The sequence below is a fragment of the Clinocottus analis genome, unplaced genomic scaffold, assembly GCF_023055335.1.
Source record: "Clinocottus analis isolate CAN_PGR_092001 unplaced genomic scaffold, fCliAna1.0.p SCAF_4, whole genome shotgun sequence".
NCBI lineage: Eukaryota > Metazoa > Chordata > Actinopteri > Perciformes > Cottidae > Clinocottus > Clinocottus analis.
In genome coordinates, this window is record NW_027176153.1 from 19,729,790 (window position 1) to 19,755,240 (window position 25,451).

The 25,451-nt window shown below is 43.3% G+C and overlaps 2 protein-coding genes across 3 annotated transcripts in view; one reads left to right on the forward strand and one right to left on the reverse strand.

Moving 5' to 3' along the window:
• Positions 1-513: 513 nt before the first annotated feature.
• LOC137800933 (SAM pointed domain-containing Ets transcription factor-like) lies at positions 514-3,245 on the forward strand. Its single transcript, XM_068598302.1, has 5 exons — positions 514-937; positions 1,921-2,118; positions 2,275-2,319; positions 2,425-2,559; positions 3,067-3,245. Exons 1-5 carry the CDS (start codon positions 514-516, stop codon positions 3,243-3,245), a joined length of 981 nt encoding a protein of 326 aa, XP_068454403.1.
• A 1,442-nt stretch (positions 3,246-4,687) lies between these two features.
• pacsin1a (protein kinase C and casein kinase substrate in neurons 1a) overlaps positions 4,688-25,451 on the reverse strand; it is a 30,188-nt gene continuing 9,424 nt past the window's right edge. The window contains exons 1-10 of one of the 2 annotated variants that reach the window (XM_068597504.1): positions 21,198-21,420; positions 16,925-17,054; positions 13,886-14,042; positions 13,456-13,691; positions 12,050-12,205; positions 11,162-11,337; positions 9,548-9,668; positions 9,328-9,437; positions 8,465-8,688; positions 4,688-7,020 (exon numbers count right to left, since the gene is read on the reverse strand). In XM_068597504.1, the coding sequence (XP_068453605.1) occupies positions 6,911-7,020; positions 8,465-8,688; positions 9,328-9,437; positions 9,548-9,668; positions 11,162-11,337; positions 12,050-12,205; positions 13,456-13,691; positions 13,886-14,042; positions 16,925-16,984 (1,350 nt within the window). In that variant the 5' untranslated portion in view covers positions 16,985-17,054; positions 21,198-21,420 and the 3' untranslated portion in view covers positions 4,688-6,910. Of the gene's footprint in view, positions 7,021-8,464; positions 8,689-9,327; positions 9,438-9,547; positions 9,669-11,161; positions 11,338-12,049; positions 12,206-13,455; positions 13,692-13,885; positions 14,043-16,924; positions 17,055-21,197; positions 21,421-25,451 lie in introns of those variants that run through there. The other variant, XM_068597503.1, reaches the window with a different exon arrangement.

Here is a 25,451-nt window from a genome sequence, read left to right on the forward strand (position 1 = left end):
AAATGTAATCTCGTGCATTTTTTTGGAATTGCTGTACATTCTTTTTAACTTATAGTTGGAGTTTCGAACGAGACTTTCATCTTCCTTTTCGTTATCTGCGTTTAAAGGTGGAGTAGATTGAACTCTCAGATTGTTGAATAATGTTGAAAATAATGGCAGATAAGGTTGAACTGAACTGACCTGGATGTTTCCAAAGATACTGCATACATTTCATGAGAGGGTGTGAAATGAATTCTCATGAAACACATCGAAGGACAATGTGACTTCAGCGAGTCGAGCCGCCACAATAGTGCAGGTTCCTTATTCCTTATTTCAAAGTACGTCCCAGAGAAGTAAATACCACGGAGGGAAATGTCATGTTGACTTAAGGATTGCTGCCGTTTAGGTATTTACATTTTGGGTATGAAAGCATCAATGTGTCTGTGTCGCTGTTGACGGGTGGGTGTAAATCGTTGATGACACGGGTGACATTTTCTGACAACGGTGCTTTTCTTCTTGCAGTGTTATACAAACATGAGCACGGGCAGCCCGGGCTGTGAGCACACAAGCTGTGCCGTACACTCACCTCTGTACATCGGCCAACCCCTCACCGACACCAGGATGTCCTGGCCGGACGAGGCGGACGACATCAAACCGCCCCGCGGCCTGCTGGGGCTGCCGGAGCTCAGCTGGCCGGGGGTCTACCTCCCCTGCTACGACAGACTAGCCGCGGAGGAGAACCCCTGGATGCTGAGGATGACGGAGGCCCCGGCCCTCGCCGCTCCGCCCTCCAGGACGCTGGAGCCGAACCCAACCAAGCCCGGCCAGCCCCAGGAGCCCCCCTGCGACATGGAGGGTCAGGTGGAGGAGCGCTGCCTGGAGCAGGTCCAGACCATGGTGGTCGGAGAAGTGCTGAAGGATGTCGACACGGCTTGCAAACTGCTCAACATCGCCCCAGGTATAGGACAGGATGCAACTTGCTAATGTCATATTGTTGTTCTTGTACATTTGAAGAGAGAAACCCGCAGTAGAAAGTGTTGGCAGAAGTTGTAATCTAATAAAAACAAACCCTTCAGACGCCATCATCTGTTGGTTTGCGCTCACGTCTACATCCAGAGTGTCACAGCTGGAGAGGCCCGGCTCACCTTGTGCAAACTGTTTCTGTTGGTAGACGATCGGCTTTGCTTCTTTTGAACTTCACTTTGAACTTTTTGTGCTGAATATGGTTCAAACTTATGAAACACTGAAGCGTGCGTGTTGTATAGCGGCGTCTTTTTGTTACCTGCCGAGAAACGAATGTCAAACTCTACCCGTCCAAATCTGTGAGACAGGTTTTATGCTACAGTTATATTACTATTACTAAGTAAAGCAACATATCTCACCAGTTTGACAAAAATGTTTTTTTGTCAAACATTTACAAATGTCCAGCATAATTAACCCAGTTTTGGCTCCAGACCTCCTTTTCCCCTGTGTTTGAGTTGTCGTAGGAACCCTAAATTAATTCCAATACTAGTGTTTATTGTATGTATTTGTTCAGCAAAGTCTTGGAAAAAAAATGTATAGCTGCAAAAAAAAAATCACTTTTCAAAGATATTTTGATCGTAACTATGAAAATCCAGCATGAGATGAGCCAGGTTCCCCAAAAATGCCAGTCTATAAGACACCTTTTTGGAAAGATAAGACCTAAAGAATCGGAATCTGCAACAGAAAGCTCAATAAAAACAAAGCCTTGGTCCGTTACGAAGGAGTTTCAGTCAAAAAACTGTGTCGCTTGGTTCAAAAATGGAAAAATTATGAATTTTATGCCAAAAGATTGTGTGAATGGGGCATGCTGGGACTTCAAATGGGCGCGGGAGGATTTTCGCACGGTTTCCAAAAGGTTAGTGCGGCGGCACTTAATGTTAGCTACGTCAAATAAATAATGCACGTTTCCCTCCTTAGACCCGCTGGACTGGAGCTATGTGCACGTTCAGAAGTGGCTCCTCTGGACCGAGCACCTGTACAGGCTGCCGCAGGTCAGCGCCATGTTTCAGGGGGTGAGCGGGAGGGATCTGTGCTCCATGACGGAAGCAGACTTCAGGCAACGCTCCTCACAGTTTGGAGACATGCTGTACGCTCACCTGGACATCTGGAGATCCGGTAAGAGCAACGGGAACGCAATGGGGCAATTAAGTTTGACATTAACTGCTGTTGTGCAAATTAGGAAAAAGAGCAAACACTTGGCTTTAAGTATTCTATCTGGTGTTAACGGCTTCATCTTTTTTTTTTTTTTTAATTCTATTATTGTTCCTTCAGCGGAAGCAATGAAAGAGTGTTGCCCACCAGAAGACAACAAATCTGGTAAGTTCTTGGTTTTAACTTTAATATCAATAACACAAACTAAAACAATGGTTTCATTGACATTGAAGTATAACATCTGTTTTCTGAAAACCTCTCACATGCCAGCAGCTGATGATTCCTGGTCAGATGTGATACGTACCTACCCCAGCCAGCCCATCCACCTGTGGCAGTTCCTCCGAGAGCTGCTCCTCAAGCCTCATAACTACAGCCGCTGCATCCGCTGGCTCAACAAAGAGAAAGGTAAGGTGTCCCTGCCTCATATAGTGCTATAAACCATTTATGTAACATTTATATATATATTTACAAATTGAAAATATGTGGACTTCACGTGAAGTTACTCAAAAGAATAGTGCAACGTTTGCGGTAACTCAAGTGGACATTTGAGGAACTGCAGTTTTTGGCACTTCACTCGTCGTGAAACCAAAACTTGCCGTTTTAATGCTTCGGTTATTCTAAGATTTAACAAACCATATATCACGTGTTCATTGGGGAGCTTTTGAGGTGCGGTGGGGCAGACTTCCTTAACTTTGGATCAGCAGGTTAGCTGTTTCTTCTGTGTGTTGTACTAAGCTAAGCTAACAGGCTCCTGGCTGTCGATGCATATGTAGCATACAGACATGAGAGTGGTATCAATCCGTCCGACTATGTCTTGGCAAGAAAAGAAATAAGCGTACTTCCAAAAATGTTGACTCTCTTGTTCCATGAAAAAAAAAACAGATAATACATTTTGTTTCTTCTGTCAAAAAGGGATTTTCAAAATAGAAGACTCCGCTCTTGTCGCCAGGCTATGGGGCATCAGGAAGAACCGCCCGGCCATGAACTATGACAAACTGAGTCGCTCTATACGGCAGTACTACAAGAAAGGCATCATCCGAAAGCCGGACGTATCACGCAGACTGGTCTATCAGTTCGTCAAACCCGTATGATGAAGAGGATCGGCTGATCTGAAGACAACGAGCTGAGGAGGAACCACAGATATGCTGGACATACAGTCGGAGCGACATGAATCCTGAAGCTTGTTTGTTCATCATTCGTAATGTTTCATTTCAATTGTGAAGACTGCCTATACTGAACTATGCACTCCTGCCTAGCGTCACTCTACTTTATTATTCTTCATTATTTTATCACTCTTGTTTGAAATGTCTTCATTTTTTTTCTCGGTGTGACGTTTGATTTCTCAAAAAGGATATTTCTTCTTACTATCGAAAACATTTGAAAGAAATGCTTATTTACGTTCTCGTGCAGGATCACATGAGAGGCTTGTTATCGCTCTCTTATGTCCGCAGAGTACTTGTGCTAGCTGGTGCTAGCTGGAGCTAGCTGGAGGTAGCAGTCGGCTATCGTAGCTTGGCATAAACACTGAAAACAGCTAACTCGCTCCGTGCAAAGGTAAAAAATCAAATCTATAGATAGTTTTTGATATCTTTGGAAAAGAGCGAGGTTAGCTGTTCACCCCTGTCTACGGTCTTTGAGCTAAAAGCTAATCAGCTGCTAACTCCAGCTAGCCAAAATTGACAGGTATCATCAAACTTCTAATCTCACTCTTGGCAAGATACCTTTAAATTCTTTTTTTCTTTTCTTTTTTAAACAATGACACTTGTTAATATTACCATTCAAGTGTCAGAGTAGTAAGTTAGAGAGCAATGCAAACGCAAGTGAATATTTTATCAAACCAGCCTTGATGGATAATCCGTTTTACATTTATATCTTTGGGATTATGTTCAGGATCCAGAATAAAGCCATATATTACCAAATGTTGTCTTTGTTTTAAAGTAGTAAGAAAATAAATAGTATAGGTCACATGCCAAGTCCATACAAAAACACACGGACACTAACTCTTTTTTTTTGTTTTGTTTCTCCTTTCAAACCAATATTGGAATATTTGACACCATCACAACAAATTTGAGTCGGGTTTTTCATCACTATCATCATTATTATCTGTGATCGTAATCATCTTTATGCATATTTAAATGAACTTCTTGTTACATCAAGATGAACAGGCACTACACCAGTTAGGAGATAAAAGTACATCACTAACTATTAACATACATCTTCTAGACCGCTAATATAGGGTTTCCACAACATGAGCTGCTGTCCCCCGTGTGCATAAGGAAGAGATCATCAACATAAAAAAGCATTTACATGTACACCTTTTTACTGCCTCAACATGGTTAGGTCTCATTTTTCAACTCAACACAGTTGTACAGTTACAATAGAATATAATCTTTAAATTACATCATCATATACAAATCTGACAGCGTGGGATAACGTCACGCTTTTATGATACACTGACAATTCCATTGCAATGAAATCCATACGATATGGTACCTATTACTTAATATGTTTTCCATTGCTGTTATTTTAATGAATCACATTTACATGTATAACACTACATCTTGTCTTAATAGTCAATCACTTGCATTTTTTTTGTTACTTTTTTTCTATTACATTTACACAACTCATACACACTGGATGAAGTTTTCCCCCAAAATATTAACCTGGTAATGTGGAATAAGTTTGAACTTGTGTGTCTAATGCGTGTGTGCATATATATATAAATATATATATATACATATATATCCATCCATTATCCGAACCGCTTATCCTGTTTAGAGTTGCGGTATACATTTATATGTTTATATATATATCTGTCTGTGTGTGTGTGTGTGTGTGTGTCTGTGTGCGCACCTACGCATGTCAAGGAAGAGGGACAGTTTTAATGATAGTAGTCCTTTTTGCTATGCTGGACAGCTTTACTCTAAGACACAACTTGTGAGCTGGTGATGTGTTTCTCCTCATGTGTGAGACCCAAACCTGTCAAATCCTGTTCCAAACACAGAGCTAAACACACCTGACTGCTGTTGGTCCAGTGAAATTAAAAAAAAACTTCAGGACAACTAAGTTATAAAAAAGCATCCGTTCCATCCTAAAATCAGAGATTTAGGTGCAACTTGTAGCAAGATTACTCACTAATCAACATCTGATGAATTCCTGCTATGAATGTCATTTCTATGCATGTTAAGGATTTTAAAATGACCGTGTGATGCACTGTGTGCGAGTCACCTTACATGCAGTGCAGCACTGGTGACAAATGTATTCCCTGTGTCATTGCGCGGTGTTTTTTGCGGACAAATGAAGTTTGGGTGGACTGGGAGGCAGCTACAAGTTGATCCTCACTGAAGCCGTTTCACATGTGATATGTGATTGTTATTGCATGGAGAGAAAACAGATAGTTGATGGCATTGGGTCATTCTTTGGCTCAACAGGGAAACGGGCCACATAACTAGTGCTTTTTGCTAGGTGGGGGTGGGGGGTGGGAATTAAATGACGGTGGAGAACAGTGTTCAGACAAACACGCCCTCTCTCCGGCCCAAACACTAGTACATTCATGTCCTGTTTGAAGAGGCTTCGATCTTCAGACAACCGTCTGCCTCCATTGGCCCTGCTCGCTCTGGAAGAAAAAGTGCCCGGCCCAGGCATTGTTCAGAACCGACCCTCTTATACTGCAAGCGGCAACCTCAGGAAGATGACTCGATCCCACTCGGCTCTGAGGGAATGGATCGCTCGTGTTAGCAGTGGTGGATTAAAGTGAGAGCAGAATTACTGAACCAAGAATGAAAGCCTCTGCAGAAACTGTATATCCTTTTCCTTGGGTTGCATGGAGATGATATTGTCAACAGAGTTTGTGATGCTAAGAAAAGGAATATGTCAACAACAACAACAAAAAGAAACAAACAAATAAACTCAGTTCATTGACAATCTTCCTTCCATGAAAACAGAAGCATGTCCAGAAGAATGTGATGCCAATCAATGAACTCTGCATTTTGTAGTTGAAGTGTTGCATCGAGTCGGAGCCTAAAAACCAGGCTGCGGGATTCAGGGAATGCAAGTTTTTTTTTTTTTTTCCTTTCTTTTCTTTTCTTTTGCATAGCACATGCTGCTATGCAAAGTTCAGAAACAGTTAAAAACACATAGCACTGCACACACTGGAAAAGAGGTTGGACCAAAATCACAAAGAAAAACAAAAAAAACAAGAAAAAAAAAGAGAGAGAGAGAGAGAGGATACTGTTTGTGGTACATTTTAACACTACACAGCATTCCGGATGTAAGAATGACGACTGACCACACACAGCATTAAAAATGCTACACAAAAATGGCATCACACCGTATATACACAATGCAGGTTAGAGAAGCTTTTGTCTTTGTCGAATGGGCGTAACTGATTATATTATTTCCCCAGACTGCAGTGTACTGCAAGTTTTAAATAAGCTGCATTATATGTTAAATACAGCTACACGGAGAAGCAATGTGTTCCTGCACTGTCTGGATGTTATAGTCGAGTGTGTATATACTGGAATAACTGCTGCTCCTGTTTTTAAATGTGTAAGTCCACCCACCCCCAAATGCTGGATAAAATATATTATATTGATATATTGTCTTTTAGGTTACTAAGTTTTTATTTAGGCAAAGACTGCTTGGCGCATCTGTTGGGCAAGGGATGTGTTGCTCTTAAGTCTCTGGCTATGTGCGATGCGATTGGACGGGACAGTTCAAGCTGCCTCCAACGGCGTGTCCGTGTCCAGGAACGTGACTAGATGGGCTCGACGTAATTGGCCGGGTACAGTCCCTCCCGGCCGCTGTCCATGCGACCTCGACACCAGCCCTGCTCGTCTTCGTCCTCGGTCTTGGTCAGTTCGTCACCTGTGGAGGAGACAGCACTCCGTAGTCAGCACGCAGTCCCTTTGTACAACAGTGAGTCAGGGAAATGAAGGTATCGGTAAAGTACAGATACCTTCATTTATTCTCATTCATGCACTCGAGGTCTTTTGTAAAGCTTATTGATGTAATGTCTGTTTTTGTACTCTATGTTTAAGAACTTTTATTCTATATGTATATTTTTTATTCCATCTGTAAATTTAACATTTTTTGTACTGCTAATTTTTAATTTAGATTAAGTATGTTTAAGTACTTTTATACTTTTTTTTATTCCATCTGTATATTAATATTCCTTTTACTGCTTATTTCTAATTTTCTGCTTTAATCCTGTAATTAATTCCCCCACTGAGGGACTAATAAAGGATTATCTTATCTTATCTCATCGTATACAGTATTTTAGCAAGTGTCCCCCCAGTCCCAGACATAATTGACAAATATTTTTAAGTTAGTAACCAACTTAAAAGGTTTCTTTTTTTTACATTATCTAATTTTAAAGATCAAGTTTTAATTTTAGAAGTTATATATCAAATTAATTTAATTTAAATTAATTTCATAAGGCAGCAATACCACAGTTTTATCCCAAAATAAAGGCAAAGAAGCACTTTAGTGGAACTTTGAATACAAGCATCAGCTAAATTTAATGTAATTTACATTAATGCTTTCACACTATTTCACTGAAGGACAGATGAAGAACCAAGAAAAGCAGCAACGTGCCAACAAAATACAAAGACTGATCTTTAGTAAAGAAGGATGCAAACTGAAAATATTTGAAGAAAATAGGCTTTGGGAATGTTTTCTGTGATGAGAAAACAATTAAACGTGTTTGTTAGACCGTTTAAGGACCCACGCAACGAGTTTCGGTGAGTAAGAATAATGCAAATAGTAATTTAGTTTGTTTACAAAATGTCCGCGGGGGAACTTCCTTCTTTTAAGCAAAGAAACTAACATAATTTGCATGCAGGTATTAGCTTTAATGACCCATTAGTCATTGTCATCTCAAACTGTGTGCTCAAATATAGGACCAGCATGTGCAGAAGGTGAGGATGAGGATGCAGAGCTGCGGCTTCATCAGTAGTTTTTCCCAGTAAAGCGTGTTTTTAAACCGTTAGTCATGTGACTGTGTTGCACTCTAAAGCACTTTTTTGTAACACCATTTCCCAAAGAGCTTGTGTTAATTGGTGGCAAGTGCCCTCTAATTTGTTTTCCATGTGGCAATTATTGACTAACCACTGCTATCTACTGGAGAGGAAGGGAGCTGGAGGATAGAAACCAGGAGAGAGTTGCTGGTTGATGCCACGGCTCGTCATCTCGTGAGTAAACTACAGCGTTCCAGCCTCTTTATGACACGTCAATAAGTTCAGAAATGACAGAGAAATCATAACCTGCGTGACGTTAAGTCATCCTGTGTCGTCTGGTCCCTGATAGATACCTGCTTTGAAGGTGAGCTCGTCCTGCTCCTGGCCTTCGTAATCATACAGAGCGCGGACACGGACTCCTTTCCCAGAGCCGCAGTCCTCTTCGAAAGAGTTGCTGTTGCCGCCGTTGCCGCTGTTCGCTCCGTTCCCGCCGTTTTCGTTGCCGGAGAGCGTAGCGGGCTGCTCATCGTCGGACCACTCGGTCGAGTAAGCTTGGTTTTTTTCATAGCTGCTCACACTGGAGGACAGAGGGAATGATTTTTTTTTTAAATTGTAAAGAAATCCCACAAAAAAGGTAAAACACAAACACGTATCGCCTGTGGAGCTTTTTTCTTTGTGCTGCAGATTCAAAGCTGTTGAAAAAAATCAATTAACAGTAATAGTCGCACCGTTGCACTGTTCCTTCTGTTATGATGAACATGGGAACGTCGTTTATTTTGAATTGTTCCCACGCACGCTATCCCGCTGCCGTAAATACTCACCAACATGGAAATTAGTCCCCAACAAATACACAATTTACTCCTGTTTGAGGGACATTTCCTGCTTTAAGATATTATTTTTAAAAAATGTGAAAGTATGTGATATTTTTTAAAGATGTGGACCGATGGGCTGGGAGCAGAAAACTGTGGAAACTTTGTTAGTTTTGGTCTGACACAAACACTTATTATAATATAGGATAAGATAATCCTTTATTTAGTCCCTTAGTGGGGAAATTACAGGATTACAGCAGCATTGCTCACAAGTAAATACAGATTTAAAAAAAATCAAGTAACATAAATAAACAGTTGAGTTCAGTGAGTCCAATTTAATGAAAACATTCGTCGCAAAATCTCATAACTTATGACTTTAAATTGACTGTAACCAATAGATGACTGACCTGCTACGGTCACCAGGTGGCGCCACATGGTGCTCGGTGCTCGGAGTGGGTGGGGCTCCATCTGGTTTCTTCTTCTTTGGGGGAGCAGCGGCCTGGTCCGGGTTGTACTCCTGGAGTTTAGAGCGAAAAGGGAAAACGCATGAAAAGCGGAATGAAGAGGCGTAGGATGTAAAGAGACGACGGGGTCAGATGCGTGCGCGTGGAGGGTTTACCGTTGTACCTCAAATGCAGGCCAGTTCATATGCATGTCGGGGCCGTGGTTGTTGCTGAACCACTTCAGGTCCTCTTGTGTGTTTGCAGTCAGGATAGTGCGCTCCAGTTCTCTGTATATTGTGGCGTAGCTGAGGAGGAGGAGGAGGAGGAGGAAAATGGAACAAATGGTGAGGATGAAAAGTGCCGGAAGAGACTCGGGGGGGGGGGGTCGGCTGCCAACTTGGCAACAGAAACCACAATGTAGTTCAAATTCTGGGTTGAGCGAGATCCAACACGAGGTCATGACTCGATTGAAGCGTCTCCCTGAGTGCTCGGCTGAAGCCTTCAGCAGCTGAAGTATTTGGTCTGAATAATCCTGATAATCTTTCACAAGGATATTATTGTTTATATTGCTACAGTTTTCCCCAAATATCTGCAATGTGTTCGAGATTAAAACGGTTTTACGGGATAAACCTGAAGGTTTCACACATTAATGCAATCAGAACATATTATTTCGGCACAAGCATGATCCAAGTGGTATTTTCTTTCCAAAGATGAAATAAATGGATGCTGTGTTTAATTATTTAAGTAAATTCAAGCCCAAACAGTATTGACTTGACTTTAATAACGCATATATAACTCATTTCAATAATATTCAATCCCAGAACAAGTCTAATGATCAAATTGTGTGGAATTGGGAAATAACTTCTGAGCAAAAAGCCAATTGTGCAATAAAAAAGAAAAAAATGTAAAAAGAAAAAAATGTATAAATACATACATATAATCTCAATGTATAAAGCGAGAGAGGGAGCGAGTTATTCAGTGATTAAACAATGGAAACTACATAAAATGATGATGCTTATTAAATGTTTTGCAGCGTGTCAGACGACCACAAAAGCAGCCAAAACCGAGCCATCGCACGTTTTCTTCTCCAGAAACCTGCCGTTCAGGACAACGCAGGTGAGGTCACGAGCAGCAAAGTGGGAATGAGGTCTGGACGAGCTGCAGCAACATCCCCTCAACAGCAAAGGGCTCGAGTCATCCACGGCTACGATGAAAGACCACGAAAAACCACTTTGCCGTGAGTCCCGGCTTTGTTGTTCCACACACGGGTTAAAAATATGACAAGCGTTCGACTTCAATTCAAACTCAGTTTGGCAGAAACGTCATTGAATTAATTAGTGCTGCGAGCGTGAGCGCTAATGGGAAATGCATGCCTGGTTGAGAAGAGTGTTGAGATGAATCAACTTCAAGTGAACTGTGCTGAATGTGACACAAAGAAAATCAAGCTAATCTATTATAAAATGTGTTTGCAATGTGATCATTTATGATTCAAAGTGAAACAAAAAGAAGGTACAGTGAGCAATCATGCCCACGTTGCAAACAGTACAATGAATTAACGGAATATATATCGGATAGAGGGGGAATCATATAAAAAAAAGGTAGATGAAGTGCACCGCGGGGAATTGAGACGCACACAGAGATCAAACCGAATACACACGGCAGACCATAATGATCCATAGCTGTGTCAGTTTCACCTCTCACACAAGTGTTTTACTAAATGGTATGTCGGAGAAAACGCGGCGCATGGTTTAAAAAACTGCCTTATGGAAAGTTGAGTGTCTCCCGTGGCCCGGCTCACCTCGGGTTCTCGGTGAGGTTGAGGTGGCGTTTGATGTCCAGCAAGGCCTCCTTGAGGAAGGTCAGCCTCCGGACTTCATGCTGCTGGCACTGGTCAAACACCTGCTCCATGCACTCCATGTACTGCGGGGTGCACTTATTTAGCTCCTCCAGAGACTTCTCATACTTTTCTTTAGCCTGAGACAGAAAGAAAAAAAGGGAAAACACTCATGAATGTCCCTCCAAGCTTTCACTATAACTCTTCCATTCAGGGTCTTAGGCCCTTTTTTTCTTCGATTTTACCAAATTTCCTAAATTCACCTTTTAAAGGCACTCGTATACGTGATACATACCCGTGTGTTACACATACCCATGTGTCCTAAGGCAAAAGTGTAAAGGGATAATATGGCCCTAAAGCTGAAAAATTGAAGCTCAATATTTGAAATTCTTCATATCTCTCGTGAAAACATAACTATACCCAGGTGAACAAACTCTTTTGGTGATGGAAATTGGTCAGCCAAAGATATAAATATTTAGAAAAAATATATGTATTTGAAAAACGTGAACACTGTCAGTCACGCCGGCGTGATCCAAGACCTTTTTTTTTTTTTTACAACTGAATATCTGTTCCCATAACCGAAAACATCCCATTATGAATATAAAGATGAAAAAAAAACACATTCATCCATCAGAACCCAACACTTTACTTGATTTATTTGAATAAGAATATGTGAAAATGACCTGGATGGATAGCATTAAAGCCCTGCCAGGTCACGACTGTAAAGCCAGTGAGATAAGACAACATGACGCTTTTCTGTGCATAGAAATACTACTACTGACCAATGTGATAATGTTTTACATGCATGTGATTGTGTGTATTTACATCATTGCAATGCTTGTTTTTTTTTACCTTCTGCACATCCTGTTTGCATTTGTCCACTTTCTCGTGCAGCTTCTTCTGCTGGTCTACCGTGACAGAAGCCTCGGTCTTGCCGTTGGCCTCGCGGGCCGCGGCCAGCTTCTCCTCCTTGCAGGCCATGTGGTAGGACTTCTTAGCGGCCTCCATCTGTGTGTCCAAACAACGGCAGGCACCGTCAGTTATCTCACAGACATCATCCGACGTGACCGCGGGAAGTCACATCGACTCGTCTCAAAGTGAAGACGACCTTGCCCGGAGACGATAATAGATCTCAAAATGTGATTGGTCTCTCGAACCGCATAGATATGATCATGTCCTTGGTTCCACGACCATTTAGCTGATAATGGTTTAAAAACAAACAACATGAGTACAAACACAATACTGTAAGTTTTACATGTATACGTCTCGGTGAGTCAGGGTCTAACAGACCTCTCATATCATACAGGTCCAGGCCAAAAGCAACGCTTCAAAACAACCTTTGACACAGTGTTTTAAGATAAGATAAGAAAAGGTTTTGGACCGATTGTATCGACAAAGATGAAAATCAAGACTTGGTCCAATGACAAATAATAAGTGACAGATTAAGTTTTTGTTTCATGCAAAGACATGGCATTCAAACGTGCCAGTGAAAGCACCACCACCGTGGAGAAACTCCAGGATCGGCCTCGGCGGGCCTCCCCTCAGACACAGCTTGGACCCAAAGACACTCAACAATTGAGCTGAGATGGCCTGGTGTAGTATTGCTGTTTGATATAATACATTTAGACGTACATCAAAAGTCCAGTGGACACATTTACAATCTGGACAACTACAAAACAAGTATTGTTCCCTTTAAACTGTCAATAAATAACATGTAGTCCACGTGAGGGCAGTGGAAACAAGTTGGGAACACAACAATGACATATTAGCATTCGCTTCTAGGTTCACGTGGCCAACTTGTGGTGAAACCGTTGTGTATTTACACATCGGAGCAACATTATCCTTCATTTAGTCGTGTTTATGTCCACCTGATGAATCTATGTCCGACAAATGAAGACATTTTTTGGAACACCTGAAGGAAATATCTGTCTCTCCAGCTGCTAAACATTCCACCGTATCCACCAGCTCGTCTCTAACGCTGCCGAGCTGGCTTATAAGAGCTTTTTTCGCTGACAGCAGCTGCCCGCAGTGGCAGAGAATTACACTCTGAGAGCGGTGAGGGAGAGAACCAAAGCGGTAAAGTTGTGGGTCTGGCACTTAAACTCAATAACCAAAAAGACGCGTGAATGAATGTTGAACGTGACAAGCACGAGGTGAACGCCACAACGAAGCAGCTCATTAATGAATGTGTTCTGCGACACCAGAGGCAAAGATGATGAGTCATATATAGACATTTGTTTCCACCCGCTCCCCCTCACCTCCTTCAGCTTTTTGGCCCACGGTTTCTGAGCCTTCTTGAAGCCTTCTTCCGCCTCCTTGGCCTCTTTGAAGCCTCCGATCATCTGCTTGTGGTAGGCTTCCTTCTGCCAGTTCTTCACCTTCTCCACGTCCTCGTTCGTCAGGTTGTTCTTCACGTCTTGGTGCAGCTCACTCACCTTCTCCGCCTCGGTCATCACGGCCAGCCAGGCTCTCTCCACGGAGCCGTACTGCGGGCCTAAAGAGGGGGGGGGCGGACAAAACGACTCATTCCCGATCAAACATTTAGCGAAATAACATGCAGGCAAACATGAGCAGAGAGAGCGAACGGCAAACTGTGCAAACGGACGCTTTGGCAAATTGAAAAGACAGCGTGACGCGCATTCATCCGTCGAGCGATTTATTTTATTGACCCCCGTGCCACATGCCGACCTTTCTCAATGAGCTGTCTCCATCTCTTGGACCACGCGGTTAGCTGATCGCCATACGCCTTCTCTATCTTGGCACGTTCCTGCAGGCAGCCCATGAGGTCATTGCACAGCCGATGGCCGTCGTCGACTCTCTTGACAGCACGTTTGTAGTTCCCCACCTGAAGAACGCGAGGAGACAGAAGAGGATGAAAGGACCACGAAGCAAATCTGTCTTTACATGCATCACAGAAGAAAATGATGTCTGCGTGAAAATACACCAAAACAAAACTGATGAAAATGGTGTTTTTTTATACACATGATAATATGCTTCTTGGTGTATGTGCATGCTCCCCATTTGTGACAAGAAATAAGTAATGCAGGAACAGAGTGGATGTATATTTGATCGGCAGCGTCTCGCTCGGCAGTCTGATCGGAGCAGTGATTATTAGCAGCTGCGTTGGAGGCTCCTCGGCTCCGATTGGTTGCCGTTCTTTGGGTGCAGAGGAGTTTTGCAAATGTCATTGGGAGACCTTAAAGGAGGCAGAGGAACCGCATTTCTCCACAGATTATCTGCCTCATGTTCTACTGTCAGGATGCAGTGACTGTTTGAGCAAATACGAGTGAACTAAAAAGCAGCTTTAACAACACCGTCTATGAACTGAATAGGTTTTTGAATAAGATGTCTGTGTGTATAGAATGACATGGCATGAACAAACACAGTTTTGGGGGGTCATGTGTCGGTATTACGTGCAGTAGTTATAGGAAAATTCCCCCTCAAAAACCCACTAAGAGGCAATTGTGTCCAGATTCTAGTTATCTGCATATTATTATATTTCATTTAATTTTTTTTTATATTAATTTGCACTGAGTGAAATAATATATTTTTTTCAGTTTAGTCTTGCGTTTAATAGTATCAGAGTATAAAGATATATGAGATCAAAGTATTTTTTTTAATATTATACAAAAGCAGGCCGCATGAAAATAAAAGTGAGGGGGAAGATGTTATGTTTTTTTATTTTTACAATTATCAGGAAATATATATATATATATATATATATATATATATATATATATATGTATATATATATATATATATATATATATGTATATATATATATATATATATATATATATATATATATATATATATATATATATATATATATATATATATATATATATATATATATATATATATTGAGAGGTTCCTCACATGCAATACAGAGGTAATAACTGTACTTGTGTGTCCCTTTTCTTCCTCTTATTCATGTTAAACAGCCCTGTTGGATCTGTTGAAGCATCCTTTTGTCATCCTACCCCGTCAAACACACCAGTGTTCAGTATTCAGTGTTCCTGTCTGCCAAAATGATTCAACTGCCTTTGCTTTTAGATCTCGCCACCTTAAGCGGTGCCGCCTTAACAGAGTGCTGCCAGGTCGCGTGGCTCCGCCCCCTCGGTGCCTGCAGGGGGCGTGAGCTCATGGTGCATGATAAAGGCAGTGAGGAGGGGGTGGGGGATGCTCGTGCCTGTGCATGTGTAGTTATGCAATAACAAGGGCTTGTGTGTGTGTGTGTGTGTGTGTATGTGTGTGAGAGAGTGTATATGTGTGTGTGTGTGTACGTGTGTGAGCGCTTTAATCCTCTTGAGTGGTGTAATGCAGAAAGACAGATCTTCAGGGGTAGACGTCGACGCAGAGACAGAAATACATAGAAACCGCAGATTGCATGTGCTCGTGCTGTAACTCCACGCGCAGTCGTGCACATACATGCTCGGACGCACAACTCGCGGAGCGGCAGGCTGCGGCGCCGCGCTGTGATTGGTCCTGACGCGGGCATGCATGTGTGCTTACACGGTTTGAGATGAGGGAGCTGCGGGGGAGGAGGAGGAGGAGGAGGAGGAGGTGGGGGGTGGGGGGGGCAGTGAGACAGGTGTGCGACGGTATGAGCTTTGGCCTTGTTTGACACATTGCCAAGTCACACCAACAACAACACGCAGGTGGACTCGACATGTGAAAACACACTGGCGCTCTTGTGTTTGTGCGGTGTGCTGATTGTATTAGGGGATAACTGGAGTTTGATTAGTGCCACACGGCCCAGCTGTGTGCAATATCAACATGGCTTGATGATGAAACCATGAGAATAAAGTATTTCTCTGGTCTTTATACACCGTTAGCGCTGTTGCTAGCACACAGAGGCTACAGGCAGGTGCATGTGGTGAAAGGCCGCCTCAGAGCGGCTGATGACTGAGGCTCTTTGTCTTTGTCGAGGAGCCATGACACAAAGAAGACTCTGTACTGAGGGAATTCATTAACGCTACTTTGGCGCGGGTATAAAGTGTCCACATACACACACACACACACACACACACACACACGAGTGCACACACAAAGTGAGGATGGATTGAAAGTGTATGATGATAGTATTTGTTGTGTTGTACCCATTGATGACTCATATAATACATAATATACTGACAAAATATCTGCAGTTTGAGAAGTTAAGACTGCGTTGGAGAAGTGTCCGTCACAGGTTCACATTTGGCTCTCACATCTTAAACAAAAACAATATTATATTTATTGTGAAAATCCAGTTGGCTTGTGTCCAAACAGACGGAAGACAATTAGAAAATGCATTAGTTTCATTTTCTTTAAGGAAAGTAATTCAATAGTTTGTCTTTTTGTCCACAAACGGGAAAAAATACATTTAAAAAAAGGAGAAATGAGCCAAAGTCTAACCGCAGGCCGATGTATTTAATTTGTAGCTCATACTTTTGACGTCCTATTCGGTAGTTACTATGACATACTATGCTGCAGTTCTTCCTAATGAGATGGAATAATTCTTAATCAGGTCACTTTCAGACCGTATTGTAAAGCAATATTCTGATATTTTTGGAAATAATGCTAACGGTAAGATGAGATATCTGTCTGTTAAATATGAAGCTGATTATTGTTGCATAGCTCAAAGTGTTTTTATTGCCCTGCGCTGTGCCTCAGTGGGTACGGGCTGGGGGGGGGGGATTGCGGGTTGAAAACCCTTCATCACACGCGTGGCGGTGCGGCCTTTACCTCCCAGAAGCTGTCCATGGTGTCGTCGGCAACTGCACATTCATCGTAGGAGCCAGACATTTTCCTGGATGTGGAAAAGCACTCTAATGACTAAACCTGTCCTCTGCAGCCGAGCTGGGTTCCTCATGCACTGCAAGAAGAACAACGAGACAAAAAAAAAAGAAGTGACATCGCATTAAACACAAGCACACAGGAACACAGGAAGCGCACGAGCAGACCGAGAGGAGAAGCGATGCAGGAAGCGTTCCGTGGCAATTGGAGGAAAAACCTTCCAGAGTGTGATGGTTTCTATTTGAGACGTTTATAATAATGAGATAAAAATAGTCTCCGCCGCCATGCATCCAGCGCCGTGCCCCGAGGAACCGGAGAGGGCATCTTATACTGCCGTGTCCTAGAAAAGATACCGGAGAGAGTGGAGCATCGCGGCAGCTCTGACCCGAAATCCTTTCCGTTGTGCAACTCATTCTGACACATTACATGTGAGAGAAAGCTGGAGCAGACACAAAAACCACACACGTGCTACACTGTGTGTGTGTGTGTGTGTGTGGCAGCCCAGAATGCACTTCCTATGTCAACACAGAAGTGTGTCATTGCCACCAGTAGTATTCCCTGATATGTGTTTTTACTACTTTGCATGTGTACAGTTTATTGTATGTTTAGAGCGTTGTCTGCTTTTGTTGTATCTGTAAAATATCGTTATTCATTTCAGATTTTTTTTAGATAAAATTTAAGGAAAACTAAAATAATTGTGTCACTCTAAAATAGAACATCATTTTAGGTGATGAGCACACCTATGGAGGTCCTTTAATGATGCGGTTTCATCCACTATTGCTTTGTAAAGCTCACAGAATACAGATCCGTCTGGGTTTCCTCCAGCGTTAGAGGTGATTAATATTTGTTTGTTGGACATCTGGTCGATATCTTACCACCGTGGTTAAAACAGTAGAGACTGCTGGGCACTTTTCCCGTATTGAACTCTTTCTGAAACCTAATCCATTTTGCTCACATGACTAATGTCTTCGCATTGACGGAGAGCTCCTCATTGCTCTGCAGCAACCAGCACAATATGTTGTATGAGCCTCATAATAATAATAATAATAATAATGACATTCTGTTGATGCTGTTCTCCGCTCTGACATTGTTCCAAGAAGATTTTCCATGATTATCTACTTCTGCACACGGCCCAACAGCGCGCAACTTTATTATAGCTTTTAATTAAAAGCATAACACGTTGCGATGAATGTCATTAAGAGCACGGCGCCACAGTGGGTTCATTCCAATGTGCACAATACAAATGGAGTGTTAGTTAAGCGCGCTGGATAGAGGTCAATGATGGAGAGGATGACTCGCGGCCGTGGCAGATTAGAAGCTGAGTCTGCACTATAAAGTCCGCTGCAGCACAAGGCATATTTTGTTCAAATATGACCGGAGCCCTCCGTGCTTCATCCCTCGTCTTCCTTCTGCAGTCAAGTGCGTACTAATTCCTGCAACATCCTTCATCCCTGGAATGAGTCATGAGAAATGACTCCCTGCGTTAGGCTCAATCGGCAGCGCGCTGACCTCACTTTCCTTCACAACATAATTGTCCTTGTGAGAAACATAAAAGTCCTTAAAACTACAAAGTCGGCTTATGAAGGGAAAGTAAGTCTATAGCGGCAGCTCCTGCGACACGCTGTTTTCACAGGGGGTCTATGCTCGTAAAAAAAATAAATATGTGATCGGGGGAGCGTTCGTGCCCGGTGTGATTGGATCTGGTTTCAGCTGCAGAACAGGCAATCTATTTCTGCTCACTCAGGGTTTCTGTGGAACATTGACCGATTGAGCCGAGCTGTATTTTATCAGAGGCCTCGGCTGCTGTCACCGGACATCGCGGCGGTGCCGTGGTGCTCCCAACAGTCGAGGCACAAAATACCCTAAAAAAAAAACTATTTCACATTTGGCAATTTTGCTGTCAGAGTTGGAATCAGACAACAACTTGAGCCTTTCAGTTGCACTGGGACCAGCGGCAACGTGTTGTTCTGGTAAGTCATCTCTTTTTTTATGAAAAGAAGACCCAGAGAATTTTTAAAATGTATGTTTTCTGTACTCTCCTCTTCGACGATACCTATTTGATACAACAGAGAAAGGTTCCTCTTTATAGAACATTTGACTGGAAATAAAAGGGAATACTGAAGGTTTCGGTTAACCAAAAATAACATTCAAATGTACAAATCCAGACCTATAGATCTCTATCGTCATCTATAAAGTATAGTGCAGTCAAAGTCAACATGGTCCCCTCTGTATCCTTCCATCAGTTCATTGACCATCACCATAGCTTCATCCGTTGGGACGAACCCTCAGAAACTTCTTGAAAGACCCCATCCAGCCAAACCACAGCAAGGAGGATTGTAACCTCCCTGACATATTCAAGACAAGACATGGCATTGAAAACACTTTTTCGAGGCACAGATTGACATTTCGGTAGCTACACATATTTCACTTTCATCCTGAGAATTAGACCCGGAGATAGACCACAACCTGTCCCTGTTTAAAGGTAACACAATATGCAAACCAGGTCCTCCAAGGCTCACTGATTAAGCTATAATATCTTGTTTGTTTATTCTGTACAAGAAAGAACGATATTGAATTTGCATTGAATTCACAGCAGGAAAGCAAATACATTTGCCAAAATGTTGAACTGTGGTGACACTCCACTTTGAGGATGCTCTTCTTTTCGCAGCTGGATGCTTTGTAACATACAGAGTATATGTACATGTGCAACCAAATGGACCAATAATATGATTATAATAACACCTATTTGTAATATGTGTAGGTGAAGAATTGTTGTGAAAGGTATACGGTGTGTCTACCTGCTCTCAATACTGATATGAAGGACGCATGAAAAAGAAAAATATTTATGACTATCAAAGCATCAAAGCATATTCCATTTCTGCTAATAACCAACCAAAAAAATGCTACACACTGACCCTTCAAACAAACTGTCTTCCTCTTTTGATGGGGAGATGCGTATAATCTGTTTGCAGTTAAATAACATGAAAAATTCATAAAAAGCAAAGTTGCTCAGTGTGCTTCCACTTCCAGGTGAGTCTCTCTCCTCAGTAAATACAGACACACTGATGAAAGAAAAGCAGCCTCAAAACCTTCTCGGTAAAACAATAGTAATATTTGTTGAAGAAATAAAACACACTGAACCCCATATGACAGAAAATCGCACCTAAGTGATACAACATGGCCTCATGCAGCTATAAGTGGCCCTGAAGTAGCCGGTCCTTAATCTCAGCAACCAGCACACACCATTGGTTCTGCTTCCTGTCCATCAGCCCTGTCGTCCAATCAGCTTCGACATTGGCGAGTACAACACCTGGTGACACGAACGCGAGCTGAGCTGCGGCCCGATGCCAGAACGCCAGCTCACAACAACAACCTGTGCCTCTCCAGGCGGAGTTTAACCAAATCTCACACACACTTTGCTGATGTCTAGAAAGCATTCGGATTAACACGACAATCTCCAGATAGCGGTCCACGCAATTCCTCAAATCTCAAAACTATGAGCATGGGAAATGATAATATATAGGAAACATAGGGAAAATCTAAATATGTTATAATTAAAAAAAGGTGAAAAGCTGATTGGTGAGCACGGAGGGAGCTTTGAGACGGAGACGCCTTTCGCTCGCTCGGCGGAAAGGACAAAGAGAGAACACACAGATCACAAAGCTCAGTTGCGGTCCATTGTGGGGAGATTGTTGTGCGTCCCATGAGTCGGGTCAGGGTGGGAGCGGTGAGCATTGTGGAGAGAGGGGCTTATACTTATCGTTATTGAGGTCAATCCACCTCAATGACTGCAAACACACCTCCCCATTATCCAGTGTACGAAGTGGCAAAGGAAGTCATGATGAAGTCGGATTACCGTTTCTAATACCACTCCCCTTTTTGCAGAACTATTTTTTTTTTTTAAATATAGATATGGGACAGAATAATGAATCGTTAGGCTTGTGCGTAATGCAAAGAAACATAAGTAAAAGTAACAGCTGGTCTGCACGAGACACAGTCATCCATTTGGACGCATCTTTTGGGGGTTTGGAGCTGTTATCCACCCACTCGCTGACCACAACACTTGCTGCTGTCAAAGCGACGCCGTTTGTAATTGAAAGTCTTTCAGGAGTCTGTTGCGATTGCAGAGGCGGTATTGTTGCCCGAAGCTGACAAAATACGACGGCACAGACTTTTTGCACATTCGTAAAGAGACTAAACACTCTTCTGCACATTCACTTACCGCGGTTGGCTCCATCATTGAAATAAAGAATGCAATCCAGAAACACACAACTCCTTGAAAAGACTCCTTGTGGACGTGTAGTATTTGTAGTCCAAAATGTCCTTTACAGCCGCTACTTTGAATGGTTAATGTGTTTGCCAATTTTATGTGTGCAGCTTTGACCTCTGCGGCCAAAGGGAACCCAGAGAGGACGATAAGTCTGACCGAACCAGCGTGTCTCAGAGGCTGAGGGATAATCCTGCACTGTGCCACTTGAATGGCTTTAGAGGGGGGAGGGTGCTGGCGAGGAAGACGAGCAAAGGAGCGGATAGGACGAGTGAGACAAAAAGTGGAGAGAGGAATGTGATGTTGAGACAAAACTGCAATTACGGCATTACATACTGGCAGGATAGCAGCGCACAAATGCTGTTGCACTACTTGTTTTGTTGCGTTTGGAGTGTGTGTGTGTGTGTGTGTGTGTGTCGGCACAAACAGCACTGACCGAGTTCACAGCAGCACCATTCAACTAAATGCTACACAAGCTCCTGCACAATACACAAGAAATGCTTTGAGGAGATTTTATTGTATTGTGTGTTTTTTTTTGTTTGTTTTTTTTTTCAAATCCTCCTGATCCAGGAGAGACAAATGTTTCCGATAGAGTCAGAAGCTCCAGTGTTGACGAGGAACAACAGCAAACATGTAAGCTTGTTACCGTAAGAAGATTCCAGAGAGATGAACTAACTTTACACAGCAGCACATTACCGAGCGCTCGCTCTGCACCGGCTGATCGGACGACACTATTCAAAAGAGTTGCTGGTCACTAAAAAGTACTTTTGGCGATTCTTTTTCTTGTGTCTCTTGAGTACTGTGAGGTAACTGAAGCAAAACTACGGCTGTCGTGAATGAATGCGGCATGTCAAACATTCTAGAGTCCCCAATAAAAGCCCTCAGTGGATGTTTACAGTCTGTGGATTCTGTTTGATAAGCGCAGCGTGTCCTCCTCTGCTGACTGAGTACAAGAGGACACACAAGGAGAGAGACAGAGGGAGGTCTTTCAATCAGATATGAGCGGAGAGAGTCAGAGAGAAACCGAGCGAGACAACAGGGAGATGGGAGATGGAGGTGCACGTGAGGGGCGTGACGGGAGAGAGGTGAGGGAGACGAGGAGGGAACCAAGCGCTCAGGACGAAGCGCGGGGGCCGCTGTCGGACGGCCGGAACCGGTCCCGGGTGGAATCGAGAAAGAGAGCCGAAGGGGCCAGAAGGGCAGCCGAACACATCAGGACAGAGATGTGATTCATCTCTCGGGCGCAGCGCGGGATAACAGGCTGTTGGATGTTGCCAGGAGACGGAGCTGCCTTGTGCAGACTTCACACACACACACACACACACGCACGCACACGCACACGCGCCGCCGCGGCCATCATTAAGCTCGATCATGTGACCGGAGCTTTAGAGCGTCGGTTGGGTGGACGCAGTGTCAGCTGTCGACTCGTGGGACGTCCTCGAGTGTATGCAACACACACACACACACACACACACACACACACACACACACACACACACGAGGGGAACTTGCGGCATATGAGTGCAGCATAGAGAGGTGTTTATGCACTGAAGAGGAGAGACTCGGTAGTCTGAGCTAGATAATAGAGAAGAGGCAGAGCAGTCGAGACAGCGATAGAGGGGAAGTGAAGGTAGACGGTGGTCTTGTGATGTATTTTTCAGCTCAACCTGTAGCGCCGTGAGCTCTCTCCTGCTCGCTGGGCCGGAGAGCAGGAGAGCCAAATGTGGTCTGATGGGTTGATCCAAATAGGGAGCCTGCAATAGTTTAGAGGGGGGGAAAAGAAAAACCTCATCTTCTCTTTCTCTCCTCCATCAAGCTTAATCGCCTATGCAACAGGGGTGAGGAGGGGGAGGTCATGAAATATGCTTAAACATATAGTTTTCCTTTATTAGGAAACAAGGAGAAACCTGATTTAGCGAGGAGGATAAATGTGCTGCCCAATCCAATGAAATGCTCAACGTACATGAAACATTTAGCACAAACACAAACTCAAGCACAGCCGTCGGGTTCATCCCTTCACATCCCACCACTGCACAAAGGAATAGATGAGGGTGGGATTATTATAACCTGTTGCAGGATGCCACTCTCGATCTGTCCCTAATATCAAACCCATCAGCTGTTTCACAGAAGAAGTCTTCCGAATAAAAGAACAGCGACTTATCAAACACGCATCTTATTCACTTTTTTTTATGATTCTTCAATTTAGCCGGCGGGTATTTTAAGGAAAAGATCTGGTCCAAAGAGGCCTTTGTCTGCGCAGGCTAGCAAACAAACCGGATGACTCAGCTACCTGATTATGAATGCATCCAGAGGTTTCTGCTTCATTGTTTGTTCCTCGTGTGTGCGTCTGCGTTCCAATCAATATCGATGTTGCACAACTGTGTGAGTTCGCCATGTGTGCTATTACTCAGCTCCCAGAAGAGCAGACCACACCCCCAATTCATCAGCACTGAGAGTGAAATAACAAAAAAGGACATTCGGCACGATTTCTACAGCGAGATGTTCTTTCTCTTCCTCCGTCACGCATGGAGGTCAGAGGTCACGGTCAGCTACAGGTCATATGGAGCTGGGAGGGATTGAGCATGTTGCCCGTCATATGACAGCCCATAAAACATGTTGTACTCTGGTCCAATCTCCAACAATGGGTTAATAAAAGGACTGTTCAATGAGGTAATGGCTGAGCACTTTGAAACGGGCTTATGGAGCCAACTGAAGACTATGCACATTGCTTTAGAAAACTGAAGTAAAAATATCTACTCAATGAAATGAAAATAACTTGTTTCTTAGGCAGTTTATCAAAAATTAATGGAGCATAATAATTCATAATAAATCAATAACTGGCCATCAGAAATGACACCAAAACCAAAGAGAATGAAGACTTGCAATTACTTGCAACACCTCTGAAAAACAATATAAATATAGAATTTAATTGGCAACAAAAGGCTGTAACCTACCGAGAATGAAATGAGTTCCTCATGGAGATGAATCAATAAGCAACACGATGACACGATTCACTGTCTGTCAAACTTTGTTTACAAGTATTATTGCAGACTGGTCACCGTGCAGACAGAACTGGAAGCATGACTTGAATACACAACTGTTGAACACACAGGACACACAATTCATTTAACAACTTTGTTGCTACACTTTTCGCTCCAACGGTCTACCGTCAGGGAAAAATTAGAATTTTTCCAACACTTTTCTTTATGGCCAAATAGCTGCAAGCTAAGTTCGGTCTGCCTCAGCTGTTTTGTGCTAATCAGCTAATGTTAGCATGCTAACATGCTAAACATTATACCTGCTAAACGTCAACATTAGCACGGCCACTGTGAGCTTGTTAACATGCAGGGACAGAGACAGGAAGAGAGGGACGAGGAGATATACAGGGAGCGAGAGGACGAGAGACAAGGAGAGAGAGAGAGAGAGAGAGAGAGAGAGAGAGAGAGAGAGACAGAGAGAGAGAGAGAGAGAGAGAGAGAGAGAGACACAGGGGGAAATAAAGGAAGAGGGACAGGATGAGAGACAGGGAGATATACAGGAAGAGAGAGGGAGGGAGAGAATGAGAGAGAAACAGGGAGAGAGAGACAGGAAGAGAGAGGATGAGAGAGACAGGGAGAGAGAGGATGAGAGACAGGGAGAGAGACTATTAAATGGATGCCGGCTGGATCCATCTCCAAATTTGTCTGTTGACCGGAAACATACATTTTACAACAGACACCACCAATAAACACACACACCACACACACACACACACACACACACACACACACACACACACACACACACACACACACACACACACAGCGTCCCGAGCGCTGCAGCAGTCGTTACGTAACTATCAAGCCTTTTGCCACAAGCTTCCCTGGTGACACAAGACAGGGTTAAAAAAAAAAAAAACCCTTCTCGGGAGGGCAAAGAGAGACAGAGCGGGGGAGGAGGAGAGGGTGAGGGAGGAGGTGGAGAGGGGGAGGGAGAGACAGACATATTGTGATGGGTGGTGATGAAGGACTGAACTGCAGACATGCAGCAGTGGCTGTGAGATGGAGCTGAGAGGACGGAGCCTCTGGTTCCGGTCCAGCGTTTGCATCGACGTCCAGGCAGAGCGAGGGAGCAGAGGAAGGGAGGGAGCAGAGGAAGGGAGGGAGCAGAGGAAGAGGGGGAGCGTACACGAGCGAGGCAACAGTCAGTCTGGAAAGGCTGCTCTTCAAA